We start from the raw sequence: 27,951 nt of genomic DNA, 5'->3' as shown, positions 1-27,951 counted from the left end.
AGGTGAATAGCAGTGTATTGAGGAGAAGAACATATGCAGGATACGCCGATGCTAGCTAATCAGCGACAGTCGGACCCCCACCGATCAGATACTGATGACCTATTCAGAGGAAAAATCATCTGTAAAAAAATCTTGGAAAACTCTAATTAAGGCCTTATGTACACGGCCGTTGCCCAGCCATGCCCGTATTGTGGTCCGCAAACAGCGGGTCCACAATATACGGGCACCAGCTGTTTGTATACCGCATCACGGATGCGGACCTATTCCGTGTGGTTTCTCTTCGTGCCTCTGCACCAAAAAAAATAGAACATATTCACAAAATAGAACATATTCAAGTTGAATGGGTCTGGATCCCTCTGCTGCAGCTTGGGGCCGTGTACATGAGGCCTAATAGTGAAGCCTGGGATGGATAGCAGCTGACCAATCCCATCTGGTCGCTAGGGAAACACTGCCTAACAATCAGTCTTTTCTAAGATATTGTCAGGCAGAACATCTGTAGCATACGGTCTTGGTTCTCCATCCTCAGTATAGTTCATCAATATCCGACTGGTGGGGGTTCAGCTATTTGAGGGGGCTGCCCCACTGGGACGAGTGTTGCAGCCGTACACTGTATAGTAGCTGTTTTTGGCATTGCAGTTTAATCCCAATCAATACAATTGGACTGAGCTATGTTAATAATGGCTGTGATGGTTGAGGACAGCCAGGTGCAGGACGTTCGCAAAATTGCTGGGTCAGTTCAATAAAGTGGCCCACTGTTTTAATAAGGAGAACTGTAATTAGTTTATGCTGCGCTTAGTTAGGGCAGCAGAAAACTGGTGACAGATTCCTTTTCAATCTTGACAATACCTTTAATACAGATACTGGGACTTCACTAGACAGGAAACTGCTTGCAAATACTAATTATTTTGCATATTTTCAAAATTAACTATAGTCTTACAATATACTGAACACTTAATTATTACTTTGTCCAACAAACTTTGTCTATAAACTCCTTCATTGTCATTTTGTCCCACTCTTCAGCATGTGGTGCTTTCCAAGGAGCGTCAACTGGAATCTGAACAAAAAAAAAAAAAATAATAGTTACCATCATTTACAATTTTCCTCGTTACCAGAACTGTATTTACCCCTAGGCACTGGCATCGTTGTTAGTTAAAAATAAAAATAATTTAAAAATAAAATACTTGGCTTTAATTAAACAATTCTGTTTATAGCTATAGGTTCATTACATGAATATATATATATCATTTTATGAATTCATTTGTATGAAATAATAGACTTTATATAAATTCTGAAGCTGCATAAAAAGTATGAAATGCATTAGAAGTACAACAGCATTGAATTTCAGCCATATGCAGACTTCCCCAAAAAGGCATACAAACCAAAAAACAAGCACATATAAAATATATAGCAAACAATTATTGTGCCTTTAATTAATGTAACAAATCACTAAAAAGAAAAAACTTTAAATTATCATGTTTAGAGGGGTTTTCTAGGAAAAAATTTCAGACTACAGGATACACCTGACTACAAGACAACAGAAAGTGATACCTATTAACCCTTCCCTTGTTGGTCACTAAGGCTACTTTCACACTTGCAGCAGAGTGATCCGGAAAGCAGTTTCGTTGCCGGAACTGCCTGCCAGATCCGGCAAAAAGTATGCCAACTGATGGCATTTGTAAGACTGATCAGGATCCTGATCCGTCTTACAAATGCATTGAAATCCAGGATCCGTCTTTCCGGTGTCATGCGGAAAAACAGATCCGGCATTTTTTTTTTTTTACTTTTTTTCGGTTTGCGCATGCGCAGACCGGAAAGACGGATCCAGTATTCCGGTATTTTGAATGCCGGATCCAGCACTAATATATTCCTATGGAAAAAAATGCCGGCATTCAGGCAAGTGTTCAGTTTTTTGGTCCGGAAATAAAACCGCAGCATGCTGCAGTTTTATCTCTGCCCTGATCAGTCAAAAAGACTGAACTGAAGACATCCTGATGCATCCTGAAAACAGATTGCTCTCCATTCAGAATGCATTAGGATAAAACTGATCAGTTATTTTCTAGTATAGAGCCTCTAGGACGGAACTCTATGCCGGAAAAGAAAAACCTAAGTGTGAAAGTACCCTAACTCTGCGGTTTAGCATACGGGAGTTAATAGTTTTGGTCATCTCCTATTAACCTTAGTGTGATATTTTCTGACAATTGAAACAAACAGCAATAGGGCATGTGCTCACCTCATTAAATGTATCCAAGTAAATGAATCTCCTGTCATTTCTCTGGAGTAGGCTTGAGCGAATCAAGCTTTGGATCATAGATCCGAAGTTGATTCGTTCAAAAACATCATTGTTAATAGGAATACCGTACTAATTCCCCAAAGTCTTGCGTGACTTCAGCAGAGACAAATTTTACCTACACAGAGCCAATACATTTAATGCTGCACAGTATGATCCCAAAGCTCGATTCGCTCAAGCCTACTTTGTAGTGTTCTGCCATGCTTGTTATGCTAGATTATATATTTTTTAGGCATTTTTTTTTTACTTTCCATGATCTTGACATTAATCATGACACAGCTGTACGGTACACACATTATACACACACAGCTTTGCAGCTGTAATATATATATATATACACTCACACACACACAAACACTTAGTATACACACAGAGCACTGCTGCATACACAGCTGACACACACAGCACTACTGCTTTCACAGCTGACACACACACACAGCACTGCTACATACACAGCTGACACACACAGAACTGCTGCATATACAGCTGACACACACAGCACTTCTGCTTTCACAGCTCACACACACACACAGCACTGCTACTTTCACAGCTGACACACGCACACACAGCACTGCTGCATACACAGCTGACACACACATATCATGTTTAATAAAGACTCACATTTCTGTACACTGACACCCACTACACAGCTCTTCCTGGTCTGGCCTCTAGCACTAGTGACATCATCAATCTGCATTCAGTCAGAGCTTTCATCTCCTTCCCTGCAGCTTGGAGACCTTCAGGATGGAGAGTCCTGTGTTTCACACAGTCCTCTCTATGATCCTTTACCCTCCTCTCCTGCCTGCCCTGATCACATGGATTGGCGTCAGGTAGGGACAGAAAGAAGTGTGCAGATGCACTCCTCTCTCACTGATCTAGCAAAATGCTGTGTGAGCGCTCTGCCAGATCATTAAGGAAGCAGTTAAGGAGGTCTGCCACTGCTGGATCTCCCTGACTGTAGATTATAAGACGTAGGCACTTTTAAGGAAGATTTTTGAAAAAGTTTGATTTATAGTCCACCAATTAGCCATTTCTGGAAACTATCAGAACCGAAAACTATGAACACTATACAGTGGATAAAAGGCTCTGTCCACTGTGTAGATTCTGACACTGGCATACTGCAGCTCAGCTCTCATTCAGGCTACTTTCACACTAGCGTTCTGCTGTCCGCTCGTGAGCTCCGTTTGAAGGGGCTCACGAGCGGAGCAGAACGCTTCCGTCCAGCCCTGATGCAGTCTGAATGGATGCGGATCCGCTCAGACTGCATCAGTCTGGCGGCGTTCAGCCTCCGCTCCGCTCGCCTCCGCACGGCCAGGCGGACAGCTGAACGCTGCTTGCGGAGGCGTGCGGATCCGTCCAGACTTACAATGTAAGTCAATGGGAACGGATCCGCTTGAAGATGACACCATATGGCTCAATCTTCAAGCGGATCCGTCCCCCATTGACTTTACATTGAAAGTCTGAACAGAATTTTTCTAAGTTATTAATGCAGACGGATCCGTACTGAACGGAGCATCCGTCTGCCGATCAAGCGCAAGTGTGAAAGTAGCCTCACTTGAATGGACCGTGAGAAGCAATACCCCGACACGGCCACTATACAGTGGATGGAACCTTGTGCCTCCAGTTCAGTCCTATGAATTGCTTATGGCAACGGAGGCTGATCGATGAGAGGGCAGGGTGTGGAACCCACACCGATCTGGTATTGATGAGCAATTTTGATGACAGGCCACCAATATCTAAATATCGGAAAACCCCTTTAATCCATATTATTATGTTGCATATATCATACATTCACATATAACTTAAATTTGCTAGATACTTTACCTCCTTTCCCCATTCATCAATTGTCCTCCATAGATGGTTGTAATCCAAAATGACCAAAGGATTCCACGCTGGTGGAAAAGCTCCATGAAATGCATAGGTTTTTCCCTAATAAAGGAAAGAAAAAAAAAGATAAATTACCGTACTATAATATACTACTAATTACTATAGAAGTGAAAATCTTCATACTAAATCAAATGCAGAGATGTTACACATTTCTATAATTATGTGATAACAAAAGAAGAACACATTCTGAAAATGAAAGCAAAAAAAATATATAAAAAATCAATCAAATGCCAATTCTCTTTACCAATTAATTATATTTTAATTCATTACTCACAGGAACCAGCGGCGTAGCTATCAGCTATCAGTCACTGTACTTCATCACCCAGGGCGGCTGCACTAATCTGTCACTGACCTGACATCAGTGACATGGCTCCATCTCTCCCCCTCCTTAGATCCGATGATGGACAGTCAAGTTGTATATAAGTGAAACAGTACTTTATAAAATACAGTTTCACTTGTAAACAACTTGAGTGCCGTGATTTCCCAGAATCTGATTATACTGGGTTCCCACCCCATCAATGAGCAACATAACTTAGGGCTCTTTCACACTTGCGTTCTTGTCTTCCGGCATAGAGTTCCGTCGTCGGGGCTCTATGCCGGAAGAATCCTGATCAGTTTTATCCTAATGCATTCTGAATGGAGAGAAATCCGTTCAGGATGCATCAGGATGTCTTCAGTTCCGGAACGGAACGTTTTTTGGCCGGAGAAAATACCGCAGCATGCTGCGCTTTTTGCTCCGGCCAAAAATCCGGAACACTTGCCGCAAGGCCGGATCCGGAATTAATGCCCATTGAAAGGCATTGATCCGGATCCGGCCTTAAGCTAAACGTCGTTTCGGCGCATTGCCGGAGCCGACATTTAGCTTTTTCAGAATGGTTACCATGGCTGCCGGGACGCTAAAGTCCTGGCAGCCATGGTAAAGTGTAGTGGGGAGCAGTATACTTACCGTCTGTGCGGCTCCCGGGGCGCTTCAGAGTGACGTCAGGGCGCCCCAAGCGCATGGATCATGTGATCACATGGATCACGTCATCCATGCGCATGGGGCGCTCTGACGTCACTCTGGAGCGCCCCGGGAGCCGCACGGACTGTAAGTATACTGCTCCCCCGCTCCCCGCTCCTACTATGGCAACCAGGACTTTAATAGTGTCCTGGGTGCCATAGTAACACTGAAAGCATTTGGAAGACGGTTCCGTCTTCAAATGCTTTCAGTACACTTGCGTTTTTCCGGATCCGGCGTGTAATTCCGGCAAGTGGAGTACACGCCGGATCCGGACAACGCAAGTGTGAAAGAGGCCTAAGTGGAGTGCCAACCTTTTTTATTAATACTATGATGATAGACAGTGACCAGCATAAGGTAGGCCTGTTGTGGGCGGAGCCAACATAGCCCCACCCTCTTTTCCTACCCACAATCTATTAGTATTCTGCCACTGATCTCCAGCCACCGCCGCATTCGTTTGCAGTGGTGTCATGAATGAGAAACCTGGACGGCTACAGACCGGAACCGTATCGTCTTTAGAGACAAATCCAGGTTCAGTTTGGGATCCTACGACAGGTGGATTCGAGTACGGAGGCCTTATGGCTAGAGCTTCAATCCTGCCTTTCCTATGTTGCAAAACACTGCCCCAACTGCTGATGTGATGATCTGGGGAGCCATTGCAGATATGTGACATCCTGTGGCCACATGTGTTGCCTCTCATGGCAGAGCTTACAACTAGCATGTTTCAGCAGGATGATGCTCACCCACACTGCCAGATTGCGACACTTCCTTGACCTGCTCGGTGGCAAAATCTATTGCCAATCAAACTTTTATGGGACCAGCAGGTATGCCAACTTTGGCCACCTGAGTGTGCAGGATATATAGACTATCTATTTTTGGGCAAATGTGCCTCAGGATACCATACAAAACCTGTATGTCTCTATGACAAACCATATATAATTTTGTATCGAGGCTAGAGGCGGCTCAACATGGCACTTGAGCCTTCATTCAATTGTACAGTTTTCCCCAATAAATGTATGCTTTCATTATAATATTGTAATCGCTTACATATATCATCATTACATTCACACGTATAAATATTCATTCGATTCCAACAACTCCGTCTTGGTGCATTGTTTTTTGTCAATGTACATTTCTCATAATTCCTTGTCTACACTTTCCTTGTCAAGTACATGAGTCGTCTAAAACCTGGGTATCAAACTATACCTGTACAGGCCCTGGGTATGCGCTGAGGAAATGCAGAGCTAGATCCAAGGCCAGATAAAGGGTTTCAGGAGTACGGAGCAGTCCATTCTTCGGAGGCCCCCAAACTAACGTAAAGCCCTCCTCCACCACATACTGGACAACATTTAATAAGACTTGTACACTTCTTTGGAGTAAATCATGAAGAATTTGCATTGCAGTGTGCACCATACACCCAACATGAACAAGCAGGCCATCTTTTTCACGTGTGGGCACACCCCTACCTTGTATGCCCCACCACTTTCATGACATGTCCTCCATACCCTGTGCAGGTGATTTGCCAGCACTGATGGGAATTTGAGAGGTCTCCCCTTTTTCCTGGAGGGTTGGCAAGTTTGTACTATAGATATAACCACATCTACATACATACCTGCTCACAAACACTCACTACATGTACAACCTAATTATAGAATGTAGTGTTAATTATAAAAAATAAATAGCAGTGAGTTTAAAAAAAGCTAATAAATTGCAAAATCATTATAATAACTTATTTCCATAAATGCAAATGCACTGGAAATATTACACATTGAGTTCCAAGTCAAACCAATAAAACTATTTATCCAGTTTGTGTTAATCCTTTACAGAAGGTAAAGAAAAAGGAATATTAGGCTGTTCAAAAATAGAAGTGCCGGCATGTTTCTTTAAAAACTGAAACAGTCTCTACAAGTATCTGATCGTCAGGGATGGCAGGTGTCGGACCCCCACTGATCAGATACTGAGGTAGGCCTTTAGTATCAAAATCCTGGAAAACCCCATCAGCCATAAACTATAAGATAAAAATCTGGTTGCCTTAAACGGGTGTTCAGGCTATAAGAAGTTATCCCCTATGCACAGGATAGGAAATAACTATCAGAGCAGTGGGGGTCCTATCACAAGAACGGCGGCTATATTCAGCCATCTCCGGCGCTCCCATAGAAATGAATGGAGCTGCGGATGCGGAGAGTGCTTTTCCGACAAGCCGCCTCGGCCATTTCACGGGGGGCTCCACAAGGTACAAGGCCCACGTTCTCGTGATCGGTGGAGGTCTTGCAAAACAGAAATGTAGGCAGTAGTGCGATTGCTGGCTAGGGCTAACGCCTGTACTTTTTCATAGCACTAGGTCTGTTCCATAAACAGGAGCCATTATATCAATACAATAGGTTTAAGTGCAGCTACTCAGAATGCATTTTTCCAAGAATATGTTCGCTGACCTTTAGAAAGCGCTGCAGGCTCAGATTAGTTTACAGTGTACTTACTGTACTTCAGGCAGAAAGAAAAATATATAAAGGCAAAATGTTCAATTTGTTTCCCAATATGAGCAGAATTCTATCATTTGTATCACTGTGCCAAAGGTGTTATTTCTGGCTCAAATTCAACTGCAGGGATCGTGCTTTACGTGATGGATTAAAACTGCTGCAAATGTCAATGGAGCTTGACAAGAAGTAAGATTTAATGACAGCCAGGGATCAATGTGCATCACACTGACTATCTTATGGAAGTGTAATTATTATTGAATGCTGAAATCTAACAGATGACAGGGGAGCTGAATCCGCAGTGTACGTGACAGAGCCGAAGTACAACAGTGCATCTATAATAAACTGCCTTTGCTTGTTGTTTCCATAAAAGCGTTGGCCGTATATTGGAGCCATTAATCATTAGATCTGGGAAACCTTGCTGTGAACCATAATGCTTCACAAAGCTATCTTTTCTTCTTATCTTTCTCACAAAGAGCTGCAGAGGAAAGGTTATAGAAAGGAGAGAACATGAAAAATAAACTTTTTCAACCTCCTTGTAAAATAGATCGCACTTCCATAAAATCACAGGCAGATGGAAACCACTTTGTATGTTGTTTCTAAAGAGAAACCACACATTAAAGGAACTAAGCAAAAAGATTAGCAAAAATTATGTTCAGAATCATTTCTCCATCTCTGACATTCAGCCTACACAGTGGTTAGAGGGGTTTTCCCACAGCCAAGAAACAATATTCTTCTAAATCCTTTTAAAGGGAACCTGTCACCAGGATTTTGGGTATAGAGCTGAGGACATGGGCTGCTAGATGGCCGCTAGCACATCCGCAATACCCAGTCCCCAAAGCTCTGTGTGCTTTTATTGTGTAAAAAAAATGATTTGATACATATGCAAATTAACATAAAAGAGTCATATCTTACTTGTGTGACCAGAGAAGAGTCATATTTTCAAGCTCTGACTCATCTCAGGTTAATTTACATATGTATCAAATCGTTTTTTTTACACAATAAAAGCACACAGAGCTATGGGGACTGGGTATTGCGGATGTGCTAGCGGCCATCTAGCAACCCATGTCCTCAGCTCTATACGTAAAATCCAGGTGACAGGTTCCCTTTAAGCACCATTCCTTATAGGTACATGTGCCAATTTTAGAGTACTTTCACACTATCGTTTTTTTATTCCGACAACGGCAAGCCGTGTACAAACAGAAAGCCATTTTTTACGGATCCGGTCAAATACCGGATCCGTCTCATCCGGAATACCGGCTACGGTTTTTATAGATCAAAAGAAAAAAATAGCTCCTCCTATGTTCCGATGCATGCACAGACTGGAAAACCAGATCAGGCGATGCGGCATTTTCCGGGACACTTGGTACCGGATCTGGCAATAATATATCTCTATGGAAATTAATGCCGGATCCGGCAAGTACGGTATTGTTCCGGGATATTGGTCGGAAAAAATTCTGAAGCATGCTGAGGTATTTTATCTGGTCACAAGGGATGGAACGGAAGACATCCTAATGCATACTGAATGGATTGCTTTCCATTCAGAATACATTAGGACAGGGCTTGACAAATCCTGGCGCCTGGGTATTTGCCCCTGCTTGAAAATAGGCCCAGCACACCAGCAGCCGGGTGCAGTATCACTTTAAGTTTAGAGTAAACGCGGCGTCATGCAGGAGTCCACGTCTACTAGGCCCGCCCCTCACGCTTCCCGCCCCAGACTACAGTGAAGAGGACCACTACTGGCTCAGGCTCCTCATCGCTGCGGCGCCTCTCCTTCTCAGAACTGTGGCGAGTGGCGGTACGATAGGGGACGGCCTCCCCCATCATTGGTGGGCAGTGCGCCCTCCCCCCCCCCCCCCCCCATTGGTGGCAGCGGCAGTTCCAATCGGAGTCCCAGTAGTGTAATGAAGGAGCGTCGGGGGGAGAGGCGCACTGCCCACCAATGATTTTAATACTGGGGGGGAGAGGGCGCACTGCCCACCAAATATTTTAATACCGGGGAGGGCACACTGCCCACCAATGATTTTAATACTTGGGGGGGGGGGGGGCGCACTGCCCACCAATGATTTAAATACAGGGGAGGGCGCACTACCCACCAATGATTTTAATATCGGGGAGGATGCACTGCCCACCAATGATTTTAATACCGGAGAGGGGGGGGGGGGGGGGGGGGGTAGGGCGCACTGCCCACCAATGATTTTAATACAGGGGAGGAGGGGCTCCTAACTTTTTTAGCTGGCTCCTAGATTCCAAGGAAATTTGTCAAGCCCTGCATTAGGACAATGCATTCTTTACCGGAGACCCTTTACCGGATTTCAATACCGGAAAAGAATAACGCTAGTGTGAAAGTACCCTTATCTGTCATTTTACCTGCCCAAACTATTTTATTTTTATTTTGAAATGAAACCATGGCAAATTCAGCAGACCCACTCTTCTTCCTTTATGGTTAAATCTATTTTTATTGAACATATTAGAAGTTCCAACATGTGCTTGACAGTTGAAAGGCAATACAAGCAAAAAAAAAGAGTAGAGCAATCACAATTGCCTGGTACATAAAGGTCAGATAAAATAACTAAAGAAATGGATAATGAACAAAAAACTAACAGACAGACAAAGACTATACAGGAACCAAGGGGTGAGGAAGTAAAGTAGTGAGAAGGGGAATAGGGAGGATCACTCTCTTTCTTTTTATGACGCAGTACTTCAGGCACAGATAGTGAAGCAATGGTTAGTTGTGTCGCTATCTGTGATTTTCCCTGCTCACGCCAGGTGTAAAATTGTGGGCGTGGCATAGGCAGGTAAAGGGACGAGCCGGGAGGTCCGTCTCATTCATAATTTTCTACGCTTATTTTAGAAAACAGTCTAAATGTAAGACAGCTCGCAAGCTGTCTTACATTTAGAACTGGCACTGGATACGCCAAAGTTATGGCCTGCTCCTCTTCATAACTTTGGCGGATCCATCGCATCCTTATTTTTTCAACAGGCGCAGAAGGTTCAAGTAGTTTCTACCACTACACTGCTGAGCTGTGACCAAGTCATGTGGCTGAAAGGGCCTGGTGATCGGCCTGCGTGGCCGTCCTCCATTCATTCTTGTGGGAACGCCGAAAATAGCCATGAGGCACCCTTGGTTATTCTTGGATGTCTCAGCAGCCACCGTTCATTCACTTCTATGGTGCTTATGGAAGTAGCCAAACCACCGCTTGGCTATTTTTGGCACACCCATAGGAATAAATAGAGGGCGGCCACACATGCACGATTCGCCCTCCGGCACTTTGCAGACATTGGGGGCATACCCTAGCGATATTCCCCCTAATGTCGAAGGCTGTGTCAACATATTATCAAAGCGGATGACCGTATACAGTTTCCAGGAACAAGTGACTTGTGTTCAGGAATGAAGGATCCATGGACATTAGAACATAAAAGGATATTAGCACTGTAATATTAATCAACACATTCATTTCTGACCACTGGGTAAGAATTTTAATTTATGATTTACAGTTAGAGATAATCGAGTTCTCATGTACTGATGTATTTGAGTCTTTTCATTATTACAGACTATGTAAGTACATAGGAAATATACACAGTCAAGTCACATTATTATGACTCCCAACTAATATCCAGAGTGTAGCGGAGGGGTAGCACGATCCACAAGGTCTCCGCTGGTAGACAGGAAAAGCAGGCAATGATCCAAATAGGCCGGTACAGCATACAATCCTTCCCTCCCAAGAACTGTAACGGAATGCCTAGCACCCCGACCGGGTACCGCCGTCGATAGATGCTCCTAGTGCTTCCAGAGGACTCCAAGCACTCCACTTGACACCGTCAGCACTGCAGACCCCACGAACCGCAGAAGCTTGGTGGAGGTCTCGCCGTCTCCTACCCACCCTGGACCTATGAAGAGGCTCCAGGCTCCAGTGGGTGAACCTCTCCTAAATCCAGAGACAGGAACCAGGAGCAAGCTCTTACAAGAGCTAGGAGTTATAGCCAGGGGAGTATACAGCGTATAGCAATCCCCATACACATGAGACGAGGCTCTATGTTGAATGTAAAAACAGGAACACTTTATTGAGGGCTACCCGCCCGTATTTATGCAGCTGCCCATCTGGTGGACACGCCCCTAGTGGACCAGAAGGAAGACTGCGACACAGGACAGATATGCAGCAACTCAGGATACACCGACACAACACATCCCCACAATGCATCATGGTTTCCTCCTCTCTGCCATGAAGACACCCGAGGAGTAATCCAATTATCTCTCAAGACAAAGGGAAATCACCAATACACATGTGGGAACAACCGGACAGAAATCACCACCCAAACACACAATGTCACATTCTCCCAACAAACACAGACATTTAACATATTCCCAGATAGCTCAAGTCTGAGGGCATATCATTAGGTGAATGCCGCTCAGAATACACAAATACAATAAAATTAGCTATCTGGGTGCCCTCACATAACATACAATTGCATGAATGCTGGCGGTTTTCATGCAGCCAGCATAGGAACGTTACAGCCTACCTGAACCATATTACCCAAAACATATATATATACGCTTGGTTCTTTAAAGTGGTATACACATATGCAATAACATCGTACATACAGGAATGACAATATACAGTGGCTGGGTTTGCCACACAGAGTAACCACTGTCTGCAGCAGGGACAGCAGCTAGATGGGCTGGGAGCGACCTAGTAAGTGTCATGCCCTGATCAGACGATGTGCGGAGGTCTGCCAGACTAGCAGCACGTGTCTAGTCATTTGTTTTGTTTTGGAGTCGTGCTAGATCCGCCTCCCTTCAGGTGCTCTGGGTGGGGTCGTTGGTTTAAATTACTCTCACTCCCAGGGTTCAGTGCAGGTTATAGCTTCTGTCAGGCTGTGGAAGCAAGGAAGGAAGGATTGGCTGTTCCTGCTCTGATAAGATAAGTTGGTTTCTGATTTCTTTGGTTTGCTGTCTAGGCTGTTTTAGTAACGTCTGTCCTCTCCTGGTTCTGAGGGAGCAGGCTGCCCCTTTTCCCCTTTCACCATCTCAGGGATTCTAGGGTATTTTAAGCCCAGGCACGAGGACACATTATTCCCACCATAAGGGTCTGAATGTGGGCTAAGCAGTATAGGGAGAGCGGTTAGGGATTTGCTAGGAGGTGACCTTATCCCCAGCTTCTCGCCTAGAAACTTGTTTGTTTAGTTATCTGTGTATCTTAGATCCTGTCCGCCGTGACATTAAGGTCCTGGTAGGATGTCACAGGTATCTGAAGCCATGCTGACTGCAGTGCATCCCACAGCTGCTGAAGATTGTGTGGGGAGAATTTATAGAGTGAGCATGACAATCGAGGTGTCCCACAGATGATCAACTGGGATCAAGTCTAGGGAATTAGAGAGCCAGGGTATTACTGAGAAGTCTTGGTCAAACAGCTGTCGGACATTTGAAGCCATGTGACCTGTTGCATTATCTTGCTGGAAGATCCTATCCACCCCAGGGAAGACAATCAACATGTTTGGGTGTACATGATCTGCAAGGATGGATTCATACCAAAATCGGTTGAGAGTAGTTTGCACATGGATGAATGGGCCCAGAGAATGCCACCAAATCATTCCCCAGACCAGGGCTTGACAAATTTCCTTGGAATCTAGGAGCCAGCTAAAAAAGTTAGGAGCCAGGCGGAGCCGCATCATAAAGCCCCTAGTAGGTGCCCCCATAGTGCCCCCCCCCCCCACTTCTCCATAGAGCCCCCCCAATAATGCTGTATACCATGTTACATATACCGCCGCTCCGTCCCCGGACCCTATTGACTATAATGGGGACGGGGGCGGAGCTCCGGCGCAGCACGGCAGTTCGCGGTGAGAGGCCGCCGGACTAAAGTTAAACATGCAGTACTTTTAGTCCGGCGGCCTTTCACCATGCACTGCCGTGCTGTGCCAGAGCTCTGCCCCCATTATAGTCAATGGGGACAGAGCTGCGGTCCGGCGAAACAGCGGAAGGACGGATCCGACAGGGTGAACCGCCTGCCAGATCCATCCTGCCGCAAGTGTGAAAGTACCCTTAGTTCTATAGCTACTGAATGAGACAGAAGGGGGGATGCCTTTAACATATATATCTCCTTGAGAAGCCAATTTGATCCTAAAGGGTTGATTCAAACTGTAATCTAAACTGTGTCCTGTCACTTCTCACATATCTCTGCTCCTGTCCCTTAATCTTATCACTGCTGCGAAAGCATCAGCCACAGCCTCAGTGTAAACTGTTCTAGAGTCTGACTGACTGTTCTTTTAACTCAAAGAATCGAATGAGTCACTAACTGAGTCGGATCTTTAGATTCTTAACCTGTGACTCATTCGATTCCCTGTACTTGTGTCAGTGACTCAGAGCTGCTAGTGCTTGCCTTGCCTCAGCTCTGATTGGTTGGTGGGCGGGGAGGGGAGGGGCTGGCAGAAGCAGCTTCCACTCTAGGATCAGATTACACTCCTCCCGAGCCCCTCCCCTCCCTGCTGCCAGCGTCTCTGCTATTGTGTGCTGTGACGGAGCTGTTTCACACGGTGCTGCCTCCAGACAGAACGGCAGCTCAGCACCCATCGCCCGGGCACCTTTGAAAACGGGCTGACAAATACCCAAGCGCCAGGACTAAATTCCTGGCCGCCATGGCGACCTGGCGCCTGGGATTTGTCGAGCCCTGCCCCAGACCATAACGCTGCCACCACCAGCTTGTGTTCTTCCAGCAATGGTTGTAGGGTGTTTGTTCTCTGATGTTTCTTCCCAGATATGCCAATGTCTATCCGTTCGATGAGGCAGAAAATGTGACTCATCAGAGAAGGCAACCCTTTGCCAATCAGTGAAGGTTTAATTTGATATTGCTGTGAAAATTGAAGCCTTTGACCATCTCTTTCTGCTTCGGAGCCCCATACGCAGTAGGGTTCACTGAACCACATCTTGTAGACAACTGGCTTAATTTGGTGGTGAGCTGCCCCACTGCATCATGTTGTTCTGCCCTCGTGCACCTTCACAGCCGACATTCACCTCTCAGATCAACACAAGGTGGTGCTCCACAGTTTCCATGTCACTTTTTCTCAATGGTGCCCTTTGTCCACTCACGATACACTTTCACTGCAGCAGCACATGAAAAGTTCACAAACTGCGCAGGTTCAGAAACACTGCCACCTTGGCCTGAAAGCCAATAATCATCCTTTTTGCAACTGTGATAAATCGCCCCTTTTACCCATGACAGCAACAAGGGAGGTGTGTGACAGTCTATTGCAAACATTACATAACCACCGAGCCAGCTCACAACACGTGACTTCCTTCATGATGTGCTGTACCTGCTGCCGACATCGAAAGTAGGAAGTGGTCATAATAATGTGAATCGACTGTGTATTTGCAGTTCTTGAACTTCTCTATCTAAACCATGGGTGCAGAACTTGTGACCCGGTACATTTCTTTGTGGCTTGCAACAATTGTGACACAGACAAGCTTGTCTCACAAAGACAACCTTTATTTCAAAAGAAGCAAGAATGGTGATCAGCTGTTTGCTACAGATCCAGCGTCTCTAACTCCCTGTATTCAGCTGTTACCCCTGGGAAGTTGTGTTTGGCCATATAAGTCACCTCTGCCGAGGGAAAAATGAAGCATTAAATGTCGGCCATTCAAAATGTCAGGAGAAGTTCACATCAGTTATAATGGCATCTGTTGTTCTTTTAAAGAACAAAGATTTTTTTGTTTGTTGCTATAACCACCATTGATTTCAAATGGTATAATATCAGAATCCATTATGCTCAGTTGGACTCTGTTTTGGCATATGTCCATTATTTTTGATGGGACAAAAAGTACTGTCTGTAGGACTTATTCCATCCAAAATAATAGAAACATGACAGAGCTCTCCAATTGTTTTAATGTGGAAATCAATTAATGAAAGATAGAAATGGAAGGTGTTCCGTTTGTGTACGTTATTCATTTTGGGGGTTTTTTGGTCATATTTCTGACGAAACAGAACAGAAAAGTCTAAGCAAATATGAACATTCTGTGAATTTGCAATGATTGCCAGAGCTCTTACATTGCAGGGAGGGGGAAGCCACCACTATATGATGTCCATGAAGAGGTCTTGTCCTTGTGACAACACCCTGCTTTCCCACTGCCTTGCCCCTGGCTACAGAAAGGAGCGGAGCTTGGATGCAACAAGAGCAATGGTGACAACCTCACTGCACCAAAGGGCAAATTTGCATATTAAGAAAAAGTACAAAAATGCCTCATTCACACGTCAGTGTTTGGTCAGTGATTTCCATCAGTGATTTTGAGCCAAAACCAGGTGCTGTTCTACAGGGAGTGCAGAATTATTAGGCAAATGAGTATTTTGACCACATCATCCTCTTTATGCATGTTGTCTTACTCCAAGCTGTATAGGCTCGAAAGCCTACTACCAATTAAGCATATTAGGTGATGTGCATCTCTGTAATGAGAAGGGGTGTGGTCTAATGACATCAACACCCTAGATTAGGTGTGCATAATTATTAGGCAACTTCCTTTCCTTTGGCAAAATGGGTCAAAAGAAGGACTTGACAGGCTCAGAAAAGTCAAAAATAGTGAGATATCTTGCAGAGGGATGCAGCACTCTTAAAATTGAAAAGCTTCTGAAGCGTGATCATCGAACAATCAAGCGTTTCATTCAAAATAGTCAACAGGGTCGCAAGAAGCGTGTGGAAAAACCAAGGCGCAAAATAACTGCCCATAAACTGAGAAAAGTCAAGCGTGCAGCTGTCAAGATGCCACTTGCCACCAGTTTGGCCATATTTCAGAGCTGCAACATCACTGGAGTGCCCAAAAGCACAAGGTGTGCAATACTCACAGACATGGCCAAGGTAAGAAAGGCTGAAAGACGACCACCACTGAACAAGACACACAAGCTGAAACGTCAAGACTGGGCCAAGAAATATCTCAAGACTGATTTTTCTAAGGTTTTATGGACTGATGAAATGAGAGTGAGTCTTGATGGGCCAGATGGATGGGCCCGCGGCTGGATTGGTAAAGGGCAGAGAGCTCCAGTCCGACTCAGACGCCATGTAACAGTCCTACAGGCTCACCTGAGTCAGAGGACCGCTGGCTGGAGGTAGGAGTGGAGCCCAGTGGCAAGGACCGCAGGCAGGTAGTAGGTGCAGGAAGTCTGGCAGAGGCGTAGTCGGTAGGCAGGCGGTGGGTCAGGGCAGGCGGCAGTAAGCGTGGTCAGACAATCCGGATGGCAACGGTGGTAGCAGTTCAGTAGGTAGGGACAAGCAGAAGAGTAGTCGGTAGGCAGGCGGTGGGTCAGGGCAGGCGGCAGTAAGCGTAGTCAGACAATCCGGATGGCAACGGTGGTAGCAGTTCAGTAGGTAGGGACAAGCAGAAGAGTAGTCGGTAGGCAATTCCTGGTCAGCAGTGGACTTCCAGTTGTAGCAAGAGCAGCAGATGAGGAGAAGCTTGATCAAGGCTCAGGAGCTCAATAATCAGCAAGCTAGAGTGCAAGGGGCTGGACTTATATAGGGAAGTACCAGGTGTGGGGAATCAAGGGTGATGAGCAAGGCTTGGCAAGACTGAGGTTACATAATAGGTTTCAGGGAGTAATGTCCAGAGAGGACGGTAGCCTAGTAAGCAGGGCTACCGCCTGGGATGTGGCTGGTCACGGGTTCGAATCCCGACAGTACTCCCCCCCTTCCAAGGTGACCTCCGGGCACCGCAGGGGCAGGCTTACCGGGGTGCCGTTGGTGGAACTCTTTTACCAGTCTGGGGGCGTGGACATTTTCTTCTGGCTCCCAGGAGTTATCCTCGGGAGAGTAACCCTCCCACCCAATTAGGTATTGTAGCCTGGAGTCAAGGATCTTTGCGACAACGTATTCTTGAGGAGTATGGCTTGAGGAGTGAGCAATGGAAGACAGGGTGCATCCTAATGGAGTCCGGAAGGTCGAGCCGGAACGTGACCTCGTTGATTTGTTCGGTGACCCGAAACGGACCCATGTATCTTTGGGCCAACTTTTTGGAGGGGACCTTCAATCTGAGGTTCCTGGTGGACAGCCACACCTTGTCTCCCACATGGAAGCCCGGGGTGGGTTTGCGACGTCTGTCTGCTCCCTGTTTAAAACGCCTCTGGGCGAGCTGGAGGTTGTCTATAATGTTCTTTTGTGCCTCCTGTAGGGTTGTTAGGCGTCCGGCCACTGCTGGGAGGGTGGAGGCGACGGGCAGGTGGGGAATGAACACCGGGTGCGAGCCTGTGTTAGCAAAGAAAGGGCTGTGCTTGGTTGAGCTATGCTCAGCATTGTTGTAGGCGAACTCGGCCGTGGGGAGATGGTCAAGCCAGTCATCCTGCAGGTGGGAGCTGAAACAGCGTAGGTACTGCTCTAGGGTCTGATTAGTTCTCTCAGTCTGCCCGTTTGACTGAGGGTGGAAAGCGGAGGATAGGTTCACTTTAACCCCGAGCGCCAGGCAGAAGTTCTTCCAGAACTTTGAGGCAAATTGTACGCCTCGGTCGGAGACCACGTCGTCCGGGATCCCATGCAGCCTGAAGACCTCTCTGAGAATTAGATCGGCCGTCTGTTTGGCGGTGGGTATGCCTTTGTAGGGGATGAAATGGGCCATCTTGGTGAGACGGTCGACCACGACCAGGATAGTGTTCATCCCTTTTGAAGGAGGAAGGTCTACCACAAAGTCCATGGAGATCGAGCCCCAGGGGCGGGAGGGAATAGGGAGGGGTTGTAACAGACCCACAGGGGAGGAACGAAGAGTCTTATTGCGGGCACAGACCGTGCACGAGGAGATGTACCTCTTGATGTCCTCCTTGTATGTTGGCCACCAGAAGGAGCGGGAGAGAAGCTCCTGGGTCTTTCTTATGCCAAAATGGCCGGCCAGCTTGGAGTCATGGTTGAATTTGAGCACTTCGAGCCGTGCGATTTCTGGTACATATAGTTGTAGGTCCTGATGAAACCAATGACCGTTCTTAAACGTAAGGCTGATATTCCTTGTGGGGTGGGCGAGGAAGGGGTCATTTTCGTATCCTTCTTTGATTGTGCCCAGGAGTTCTTTAGAGTAGGTGGCCCCTACGACCCTTCTCTCGGGTAAGATGTTATTTTGGCCCTTGTTACTCTGTGAGGGCTCGGAAAACATTCTGGAGAGGGCGTCAGCCTTGCCGTTTTTTGATCCAGGGCGATAGGTGATGAGATAGTTGAAGCGGGAAAAGAATAGGCTCCATCTGGCCTGTCTGGCTGAGAGTCTCTTAGCGCTGCGGATGAACTCGAGGTTCTTGTGGTCAGTTAGTACGATTATGGGGTTGGTGGCTCCCTCCAGCAGGTGTCTCCACTCGGAGAAGGCATCCTTGATCGCCAGCAGTTCTTTGTTCCCGATGTCATAGTTCTTCTCGGAGGGGGACATCTGGCGGGAGAAATATGCGCACGGGTGTAATAGCATCCTCTCCCCTGTCCGTTGTGACAAAACTGCCCCCACCGCAGAGTCTGATGCATCCACTTCGACTGTAAATGGGAGCTCGGGGTTCGGGTGGATTAGGATTGGGGCAGAAGTGAAGAGGAGTTTCAACTTGGTGAAGGCCTCCTTGGCCTCGGGTGTCCAGGAGAAGGGGACTGCCTTCTTGGTGAGTTGGGTGATTGGTGATATGACCTTGGAGAAGTTCCGGATAAACTTCCGATAGAAGTTGGCGAAGCCAATGAATCTTTGTATCTCCTTCTCGTTTTTCGGAATGGGCCAGTTCATCACAGCTTGGACCTTCCCCGGGTCCATACTTAGGCCCTCTGGGGAGATGATGTATCCGAGGAACTGAGTGGTGGTTCGCTCAAACTCGCATTTCTCTAGCTTGATATAGAGAGAGTTCTGTCTGAGTCTCTGCAGTACCCTGAGGACGTGTTCGCGGTGCTGCTCGAGGTCTTCAGAGAAGATCAAGATGTCGTCCAGGTAAACGACTACAAACAGATCCAGCATGTCCCTGAGGACGTCGTTAATGAAGTGCTGGAAGGTGGCGGGAGCATTGCAGAGTCCGAAAGGCATGACCACATACTCGAAATGACCATAACGTGTCCGGAAGGCGGTCTTCCATTCGTCCCCAGGGCGTATTCGGACGAGGTTGTAGGCCCCACGAAGGTCGAGTTTGGTGAAGATCTTCGCTTCCCGGAGTCTCTCAAGGAGTTCGGAAATCAGTGGGAGCGGGTACCGTTTTTTTACGGTTATGTCATTAAGCTTTCTGTAGTCTATGCAGGGACGCAGGGAGGAGTCTTTTTTCTCTACGAAGGAGGTGGAGGGCCGGATGAACCCCTTCCTCAGGTCCTCGTCCAGGTACTCTTTCAGAGCCTTGAGTTCAGGCTCTGAGAGGGAGTAGATACTGCCAAAGGGTATTTCGGCTCGGGCAACAGTTCTATAGGGCAGTCATAGGGTCGGTGTGGTGGCAGCTTGTCTGCCTTTTTCTTGTCGCAGACATCCTGGAACTCACGGTATTGAGGGGGTAGCAGATCCTTGACGGATAGTTTTGAGATGGTGGTGTCTTCGGGTGGAAGGACGGGTTTGTGGGAGCAATTTAGCGTTCAGAACTCGGATGGGAATCGTATGCAGCGGGTTTCCCAGTCCACCGAGGGGTTGTGGGTGGCCAACCATGGGATGCCCAAGATCACTGGGAACTTCGGGGAGGCGATCAGAGAGAAGTGGATCTTTTCACGGTGATCAGGTTCTATGAGGAGTTGTAGTTCGATGGTCTCGTGAGTGGCCGGCCCCGAGGAGAGTGGGGATCCGTCGACGGTTTCCAGGTCAACGGGGGCTGCCTTGATTGTCAGTGGAATGTTCTTTTCGCGGGCGAAGGTTAGGTCCATGAAGTTGCCTCCCGCCCCGGAGTCTAACATCGCTGAACAGGGGAGTTGTCGCCCCTCAAAGTCGATGAGGATGGGGACGATGAAGTGGGATCCATGAGCCGCCGTGTTGTTATTTTCCAGGGCTGCTGGCGGGGTTGGAGTCTGTGGTTGCTCCTTTAGCTCCGTGACGGCAATAGTCTTTCGGATCTTATGAGGACGTTTGATGGCAAAATGACCCGGCTCCCCACAGTAGAGGCAGAGGTTTTCGGCCAGCCTTCTCTCCTTCTCAGCTGTGGATAGAGACCTACGTAGAGCGTCGACCTGCATAGGTTCAGTTACTGACTGGGGGTCGCGCTGGGCGGTGGACGAGAAGGAGTAAGTGGGTCTGTGGTCCGAGGACCAGAGTCTTTCTTTCTTCCTCTCGGACAGTCTTTGATCTATCCGGATGCATAACTGAATGAAGTCATCCAGATCGTCCGGGGCCTCAACTCTGGCGAGTTCGTCCTTTATTAATTCTGACAGGCCTCGCCGGAATTGGCTTCTCTGTGCCGCTGGGTTCCAGGTGGTGTCCGTGACCCAACGGCGAAACTCGGCGGTGTATTCGGCGACGGAGCGTCTCCCTTGCCGCAGACCATGTAGTCGCGCCTCGGCTGTCGCACAGCGGTTAGGGTCATCGAAGACTTGGCTCATGGCGGTGATAAAGTTGTTTAGGTTGTCCAGGAGCTGACTGTTAGTCTCCACGTATGGTGATGCCCATGCTAATGCTTCATCCGTCAGGAGATTGACCACGAATAGCACCTTCTTTTTCTCGGTGGTGAAGGGGGCCGGGTACATCTGAAAATAGATGCGGCATTGGTTTAGAAACCCCCGATACTGGCGTCTGTCGCCGCTGAATCTTGATGGGAGTGGCATGCGGGTGTCTGCGGGCGCGCCGCGAACGCCCAGGAGTTGCCTCTGTAGTTCAATAATCTCCCTCTGTTGGCTTTGGACTACGCCTTGGAGCTGGGCAAATTTCTCCTGATATGTAGTACCAAATTCTTGAAGTTCGGAGACCTGCTTACGCAGAGTGGCCATTGCGGACTCCATAGTGTGGCTGATTATTCTGTAACAGTCCTACAGGCTCACCTGAGTCAGAGGACCGCTGGCTGGAGGTAGGAGTGGAGCCCAGTGGCAAGGACCGCAGGCAGGTAGTAGGTGCAGGAAGTCTGGCAGAGGCGTAGTCGGTAGGCAGGCGGTGGGTCAGGGCAGGCGGCAGTAAGCGTGGTCAGACAATCCGGATGGCAACGGTGGTAGCAGTTCAGTAGGTAGGGACAAGCAGAAGAGTAGTCGGTAGGCAATTCCTGGTCAGCAGTGGACTTCCAGTTGTAGCAAGAGCAGCAGATGAGGAGAAGCTTGATTAAGGCTCAGGAGCTCAATAATCAGCAAGCTAGAGTGCAAGGGGCTGGACTTATATAGGGAAGTACCAGGTGTGGGGAATCAAGGGTGATGAGCAAGGCTTGGCAAGACTGAGGTTACATAATAGGTTTCAGGGAGTAATGTCCAGAGAGGACGGTAGCCTAGTAAGCAGGGCTACCGCCTGGGATGTGGCTGGTCACGGGTTCGAATCCCGACATGCCAGCAAGGTGGAGGTGGAGTACTGGTTTGGGCTGGTATCATCAAAGATGAGCTTGTGGGGCCTTTTCGGGTTGAGGATGGAGTCAAGCTCAACTCCCAGTCCTACTGCCAGTTTCTGGAAGACACCTTCTTCCAGCAGTGGTACAGGAAGAAGTCTGCATCCTTCAAGAAAAACATGATTTTCATGCAGGACAATGCTCCATCACACGCGTCCAAGTACTCCACAGAGTGGCTGGCAAGAAAGGGTATAAAAGAAGAAAATCTAATGACATGGCCTCCTTGTTCACCTGATCTGAACCCCATTGAGAACCTGTGGTCCATCATCAAATGTGAGATTTACAAGGAGGGAAAACAGTACACCTCTCTGAACAGTGTCTGGGAGGCTGTGGTTGCTGCTGCACGCAATGTTGATGGTGAACAGATCAAAACACTGACAGAATCCATGGATGGCAGGCTTTTGAGTGTCCTTGCAAAGAAAGGTGGCTATATTGGTCACTGATTTGTTTTTGTTTTGTTTTTGAATGTCAGAAATGTATATTTGTGAATGTTGAGATGTTATATTGGTTTCACTGGTAAAAATAAATAATTGAAATGGGTATATATTTGTTTTTTGTTAAGTTGCCTAATAATTATGCACAGTAATAGTCACCTGCACACACAGATATCCCCCTAAAATAGCTAAAACTAAAAACAAACTAAAAACTACTTCTAAAAATATTCAGCTTTGATATTAATGAGTTTTTTGGGTTCTTTGAGAACATGGTTGTTGTTCAATAATAAAATTAATCCTCAAAAATACAACTTGCCTAAAAATTCTGCACTCCCTGTAAACACAGAACAGGTACAGATCTTCCTCTTATACTTTATGTCTGTGTAGCTCCAGTCCTGGTTTGGCTGATGGAAATCACTGACCAAACACTGACTGTGTGAATGAGGCATAACTCAGGAACAGAGCCTCAGATCAGCAAAAGAAAAAACAGTGTTTTAATCAGGTGAACCACAGCTACAGTATGTTTCTATGAAAACAAGTTTGATAGGGAGGTTGCTGGGACAGTTTCCTTTTAATGCATTCAAATATACTTTTACAACTATTTTCCAAAATAGAAAATACATGATTGCATATCTAATTAGTATTTGTTGGCTAAACGTGAATGTAAATGACCCTTTTAAATACACAAGCTAGAAAAATGTCACCCATCGGTTTTAACACAGCAGAGGAAATGAACACTTCCACCATTTGTGTTTCAACGCTGTATAAACAGAAACCTTAAACTGTATGCATTTCATAGATGGCCAGATAACAGCAGTCCGATGAATAATTCACCTTCCCATGCTGCTGAACCACTCAGATGCAGGGACGGACTTAGAACTTAAAGTAGCCCTGGAAAATCAACTAAAAGTGGCCCCATGTTACAGGTGAGGCCAACATATGTAGGCGAGGTGAGTAATACCATATTGTGGCACAAAATACCATCCCAGAGCCAAATACCATAGTGCAGAACAATATACTGCCCTGCAGAACCATATACCGCAATGTAGCACAATATAATGCCCCAGCAGAACCAATACCACAGTGCAGAACAATATACTGCCCCAGCAGAACCAATACCACAGTGCAGAACAATATACTGCCCCAGCAGAACCAATACCACAGTGCAGAACAATATACTGCCCCAGCAGAACCAATACCACAGTGCAGAACAATATACTGAGGCCCAGCAGAACCAAATACCACAGTGCAGCATAATATACTGCCCCAGCAGAACCAAATACCACAGTGCAGCATAATATACTGCCCCAGCAGAACCAAATACCACAGTGCAGCATAACATACTGCTCCAGCAGAACCAAATACAACAGTGCATAACAAAATAATGCACCAGCAGCAGAAAATACCTCCCCAGAATATGCCCCTCTGTCTTGCCATGTTCTGTCTTTCTATTCCAGTTGCCTCAAGATGGCAATATAGTTGATACGGCTTAACTCAGGAGGGTTGTGTCAGAGCACTACTTACCTGGCTGGTGTCTGTGAGGAGGGCTCAGGCGACCCATTGGGCCTGTCCACCCCTGCTCAGATGCCACAGCCAAAATAAACCACAGCATTTCAGCAGTTAGAGGGAGTGGGCTTCCTCTGGCCTCTAAATGGCCTCCATGCAACACAATTTTTGATTTTTTATTTCAATTTTCATGGCAGCCTAGGGTTTCTCACAGGGTAACTGTAAAATGACAACAAATTGAAATGAAGCACTGTATTGCAGTGTACTGTACAAGTGATCAAATGATCACAGGTTCGGTTCAATAGGGACATTTAAAGGGATTCTGTCATGAGATTTGAGCCCTATAAGCTAAACATATGACCAGGTCTGTACTAATAACATGAATCCTAAACTGCCCTTATTAAACCTGCTTGTGGATCTATTAGCCCAAAAAACTGGTTTTTATAAGCTGTCACTCACCTACCTAAGGTGCCCAAGGGGTTTTACGTTAACCCAGGGTGCCCGCCCGCCTCGCCGTCTGGTGCCCAGCGCCTCCTTCCTCACCTCAGCCCCGCCTCCGCAATCCTCCCGTCCCTCTGCTAGATCCGGCGCCTGCGCACTAGGCTCAGCCTGATGCGCCGCGGACTCCTGGCAGCGGCTTCGTTGAGCGAAGTGCGCATGCGAAGTGTTTTTCGGCAGAACGATGATAGCAAGCAACATACGGTAAGCACAGTTTTAATAGGGGGGATGCCGTGGACATAAGTCTATTAGGTTAATACCGTGAATCGGCGTGAAAGACTCCCTTTAAAGAGGACCTTTCACCTGAAAATGCAAGTTAAACGAAAGATATACCCTTACTTGCCGGCCCCCGGGGGCTGGCAAGTAAGGGTATATCTTTCGTTTAACTTGCATTTTCAGGTGAAAGGTCCTCTTTAAATAAATAAGAAAAAGTATACATTTAGGTATTACCACATCCGTAACGACATGCCCTATAAAAAATATCACATGACCTAACTCCTCAGGTGAACGCTGTAAAAATAAATAAATATAAACTGTGCCAACCAATTTTTTGTCACCTTGCCCCATAAAGTGTAATAATAAATGATCAAAAAATCATATGTACCCAAAAATGGTACCAATAAAAACGTCAACTCTTCCTGCAAAAAACGAGCCCCTGCACAAAATGATCGGCAGAAAAATATAAAAAAAATAGATGGCGTTCAGAAAATGGAGACACAAAAACATTATTTTTTTTCAAAAATGCTTTATTATGTAAAACTGAAACAAACAAAGTAGACATATTTGATATAATCGCGCCCGTAACAACCTGCTCTATGAAAATAGCACATCTAAGTTGTCAGATGAACAACTTGTCAAATAAAAACGGTGCCAAAACAGCCATTTTTTGGTTACCTTGCCTCACAAAAAACGTAATATAGAGTGATTAAAAATCATATGTACCGCAAAAAATAGTACCAATAAAACGGTCACATTTTGGGAGTTTCTACTATAGGGGTGCTTCAAATGGTATATGGTGTCTAAAAACTAGTCCAGCAAAATCTGCCTTCCATAAACCATACGGCGTTCCTTTTCTTCTGCGCCCTGCCATGTGCCTTTACGTCAGCTTACACCACACATATGGGGTGTTTCTGTAAACCGCAGAATCAGGGTAATAGCTATTGAGTTCTCTTTGGCTGTTAACCCTCGATGTTTTAAAGAAAAATAATGGATTAAAATGGAAAATCTGCCAAAAAAGTGAAATTTCATCTTCATTTTCCTTTAATTCTTGTGGAACACCTAAAAGTTTGTAAAATCAGTTTTGAGTAACTTGAGGGGTGTAGTTTCTAAAATGGGGTCACTTATGGGTGGTTTCTACTATGTAAGCCCCACAAAGTGACTTCAGACCTGAACTGGTCCTTAAAAAGTGGGTTTGGGAAATTTTCTTAAAAATTTTAAGAATTGCTTCTAAAATTCTAAGCCTTCTAACTTCCTAAAAAATAAAATGACATTTACAAAATGATGCCAACACAAAGTAGACATATAGGGAATGCTAAGTAATAAATATTTTATGAGGTATTACTTTCTGTTTTAACCACTTGCCATCTGGGCCATTTGCCCCCTTCCTGACCAGGCCTAATTTTGCCTGACATATCTCACTTTATGTGGTAATAACTTTGGAACGCCTTTACTTATCCAAGTCATTCAGAGATTGTTTTCTCGTGACACATTGTACATCATGACAGTCATAAATTTGAGTCAAAATATTTCACCTTTATTTATGAAAAAATCCCAAATTTACCAAAAATTTTGAAAGATTCTCAATTTTCTAAATTTCTATTTCTCTGCTTTTAAAATATTTATTACTTAACATTCCCCATATGTCTACTTTATGTTGGCATCATTTTGGAAATGTCATTTTATTTTTTTAGGACGTTAGAAGGCTTAGAAGTTTAGAAGCAATTCTTCAAATTTTTAAGAAAATTGCCAAAACCCACTTTTTAAAAGGACCAGTTCAGGTCTGAAGTCACTTTGTGGGGCCTACATAGTGGATACCCCCATAAATGACCCCATTGTAGAAACTACACCCCTCAAGGTATTCAAAACCGATTTTACAAACTTTGTTAACCCTTTAGGCGTTCCACAAGAATTAAAGGAAAATGGAGATCAAATTTTTAAATTTCACTTTTTTGGCAGATTTTCCATTTTAATCAATTTTTTTCTTTAATCGATGGTTAACAGCCAAACAAAACTCAATATTTATTACGCAGATTCTGCGGTTTACAGAAACACCCCACATGTGGTCATAAACTGGTGTATGGGCACACGGCAGGGCACAGAAGAAAAGGAACTCTACATGGTTTTTAGATGCCATGTCCCATTTGAAGCCCCCTGATGCACCCTTACAGTAGAAACTCCCAAGTAGTAATCCCATTTTGGAAACTAGGGGATAAGGTGCCAGGTTAATTGCTACTATTTTTGGGTACATATGATTTTTTGATCATTCATTATAACACTTTATGGGGCAAGGTGACCAAAAAATTGGTTGTTTTAGCACAGTTTCTATTTATTTATTTTTACAGCGTTCACCTGAGGGGTTCAGTCAAGTCACATTTTTAAAGAGCAGATTGTTACGGACGTGGCGATACCCAATATGTATACTTTTTATTTATTAAAGTTTTACACAATAATAGCATTTTTGAAACAAAAAAATTATGTTTTAATGTGTCCATGTTCTGAGAGCTATAGTTTTTTTTATTTTTTGAGAGATTTAATTATGTAGGGGCTCATTTTTTGCAGGATGAGGTGACTGTTTTATTGGTACCATTTTGTGGGACATACGCATTTTTGATCACTTGGTGTTGCACCTTTTGTGATGTAAGGTGACAAAAATTGCTTGTTTTGACACCGTTTTTTTTTTTTTTTTTTTACGGTGTTCACCCGAGGGGTTAGGTCATGTGATATTTTTATAGAGCTGGTTTTTACGGACGCGGCAATACCAAATATGTCTATTTTTTTTTTTATATATTTTTAACATTTTTTTTTTACATGTGAAACCTTTTTTCTATTTTATTTTTTCAACCCTTTATTTTTTTATTTTACACTTTTCGTCCCCCATAAGGTCATACAAGACCTCTGGGGGACATTTACTTCACTTTTTCTTTTTTTTTTTTTTCACTGTTGATTTCTCCTGTAACTGGGGCTGACATAGTAGCCCCAGTTACAGAAGAAATGCACCCCCCAGAGAGGCTGTACAGCATAATTCTGCGCTGTACAGCCTCAGTGCAGGGCTGATCGAGGTCTGTGAAAGACCTCACACAGCTCCTGCACTCTCCAGTCGCGGCGGTCACATGACCGGAACAGGAAACGCATAGCGCTTCCTGCTCTGCATACACAGCGCTCGGCGAGCGCTGTGTATGCAGCG

General features: G+C 45.6%; 1 protein-coding gene across 1 annotated transcript in view; it reads right to left on the bottom strand.

Moving 5' to 3' along the window:
* Positions 1-27,951, bottom strand: part of LOC120994921 (amine oxidase [flavin-containing] A-like) — a 126,141-nt gene that overhangs the window by 39,768 nt on the left and 58,422 nt on the right. The window contains exons 4-5 of the mRNA XM_040423808.1: positions 4,112-4,216; positions 963-1,054 (exon numbers count right to left, since the gene is read on the bottom strand). Coding sequence (XP_040279742.1) covers positions 963-1,054; positions 4,112-4,216 — 197 coding nt within the window. The remainder of the gene's footprint in view (positions 1-962; positions 1,055-4,111; positions 4,217-27,951) is intronic.

Source organism: Bufo bufo, chromosome 3 (genome assembly GCF_905171765.1).
Source record: "Bufo bufo chromosome 3, aBufBuf1.1, whole genome shotgun sequence".
In the NCBI taxonomy this organism is placed as follows: Eukaryota; Metazoa; Chordata; class Amphibia; order Anura; family Bufonidae; genus Bufo; species Bufo bufo.
Note: the sequence above shows the minus strand (reverse complement) of the source record. Positions and strands in the feature narration are given on the sequence as shown.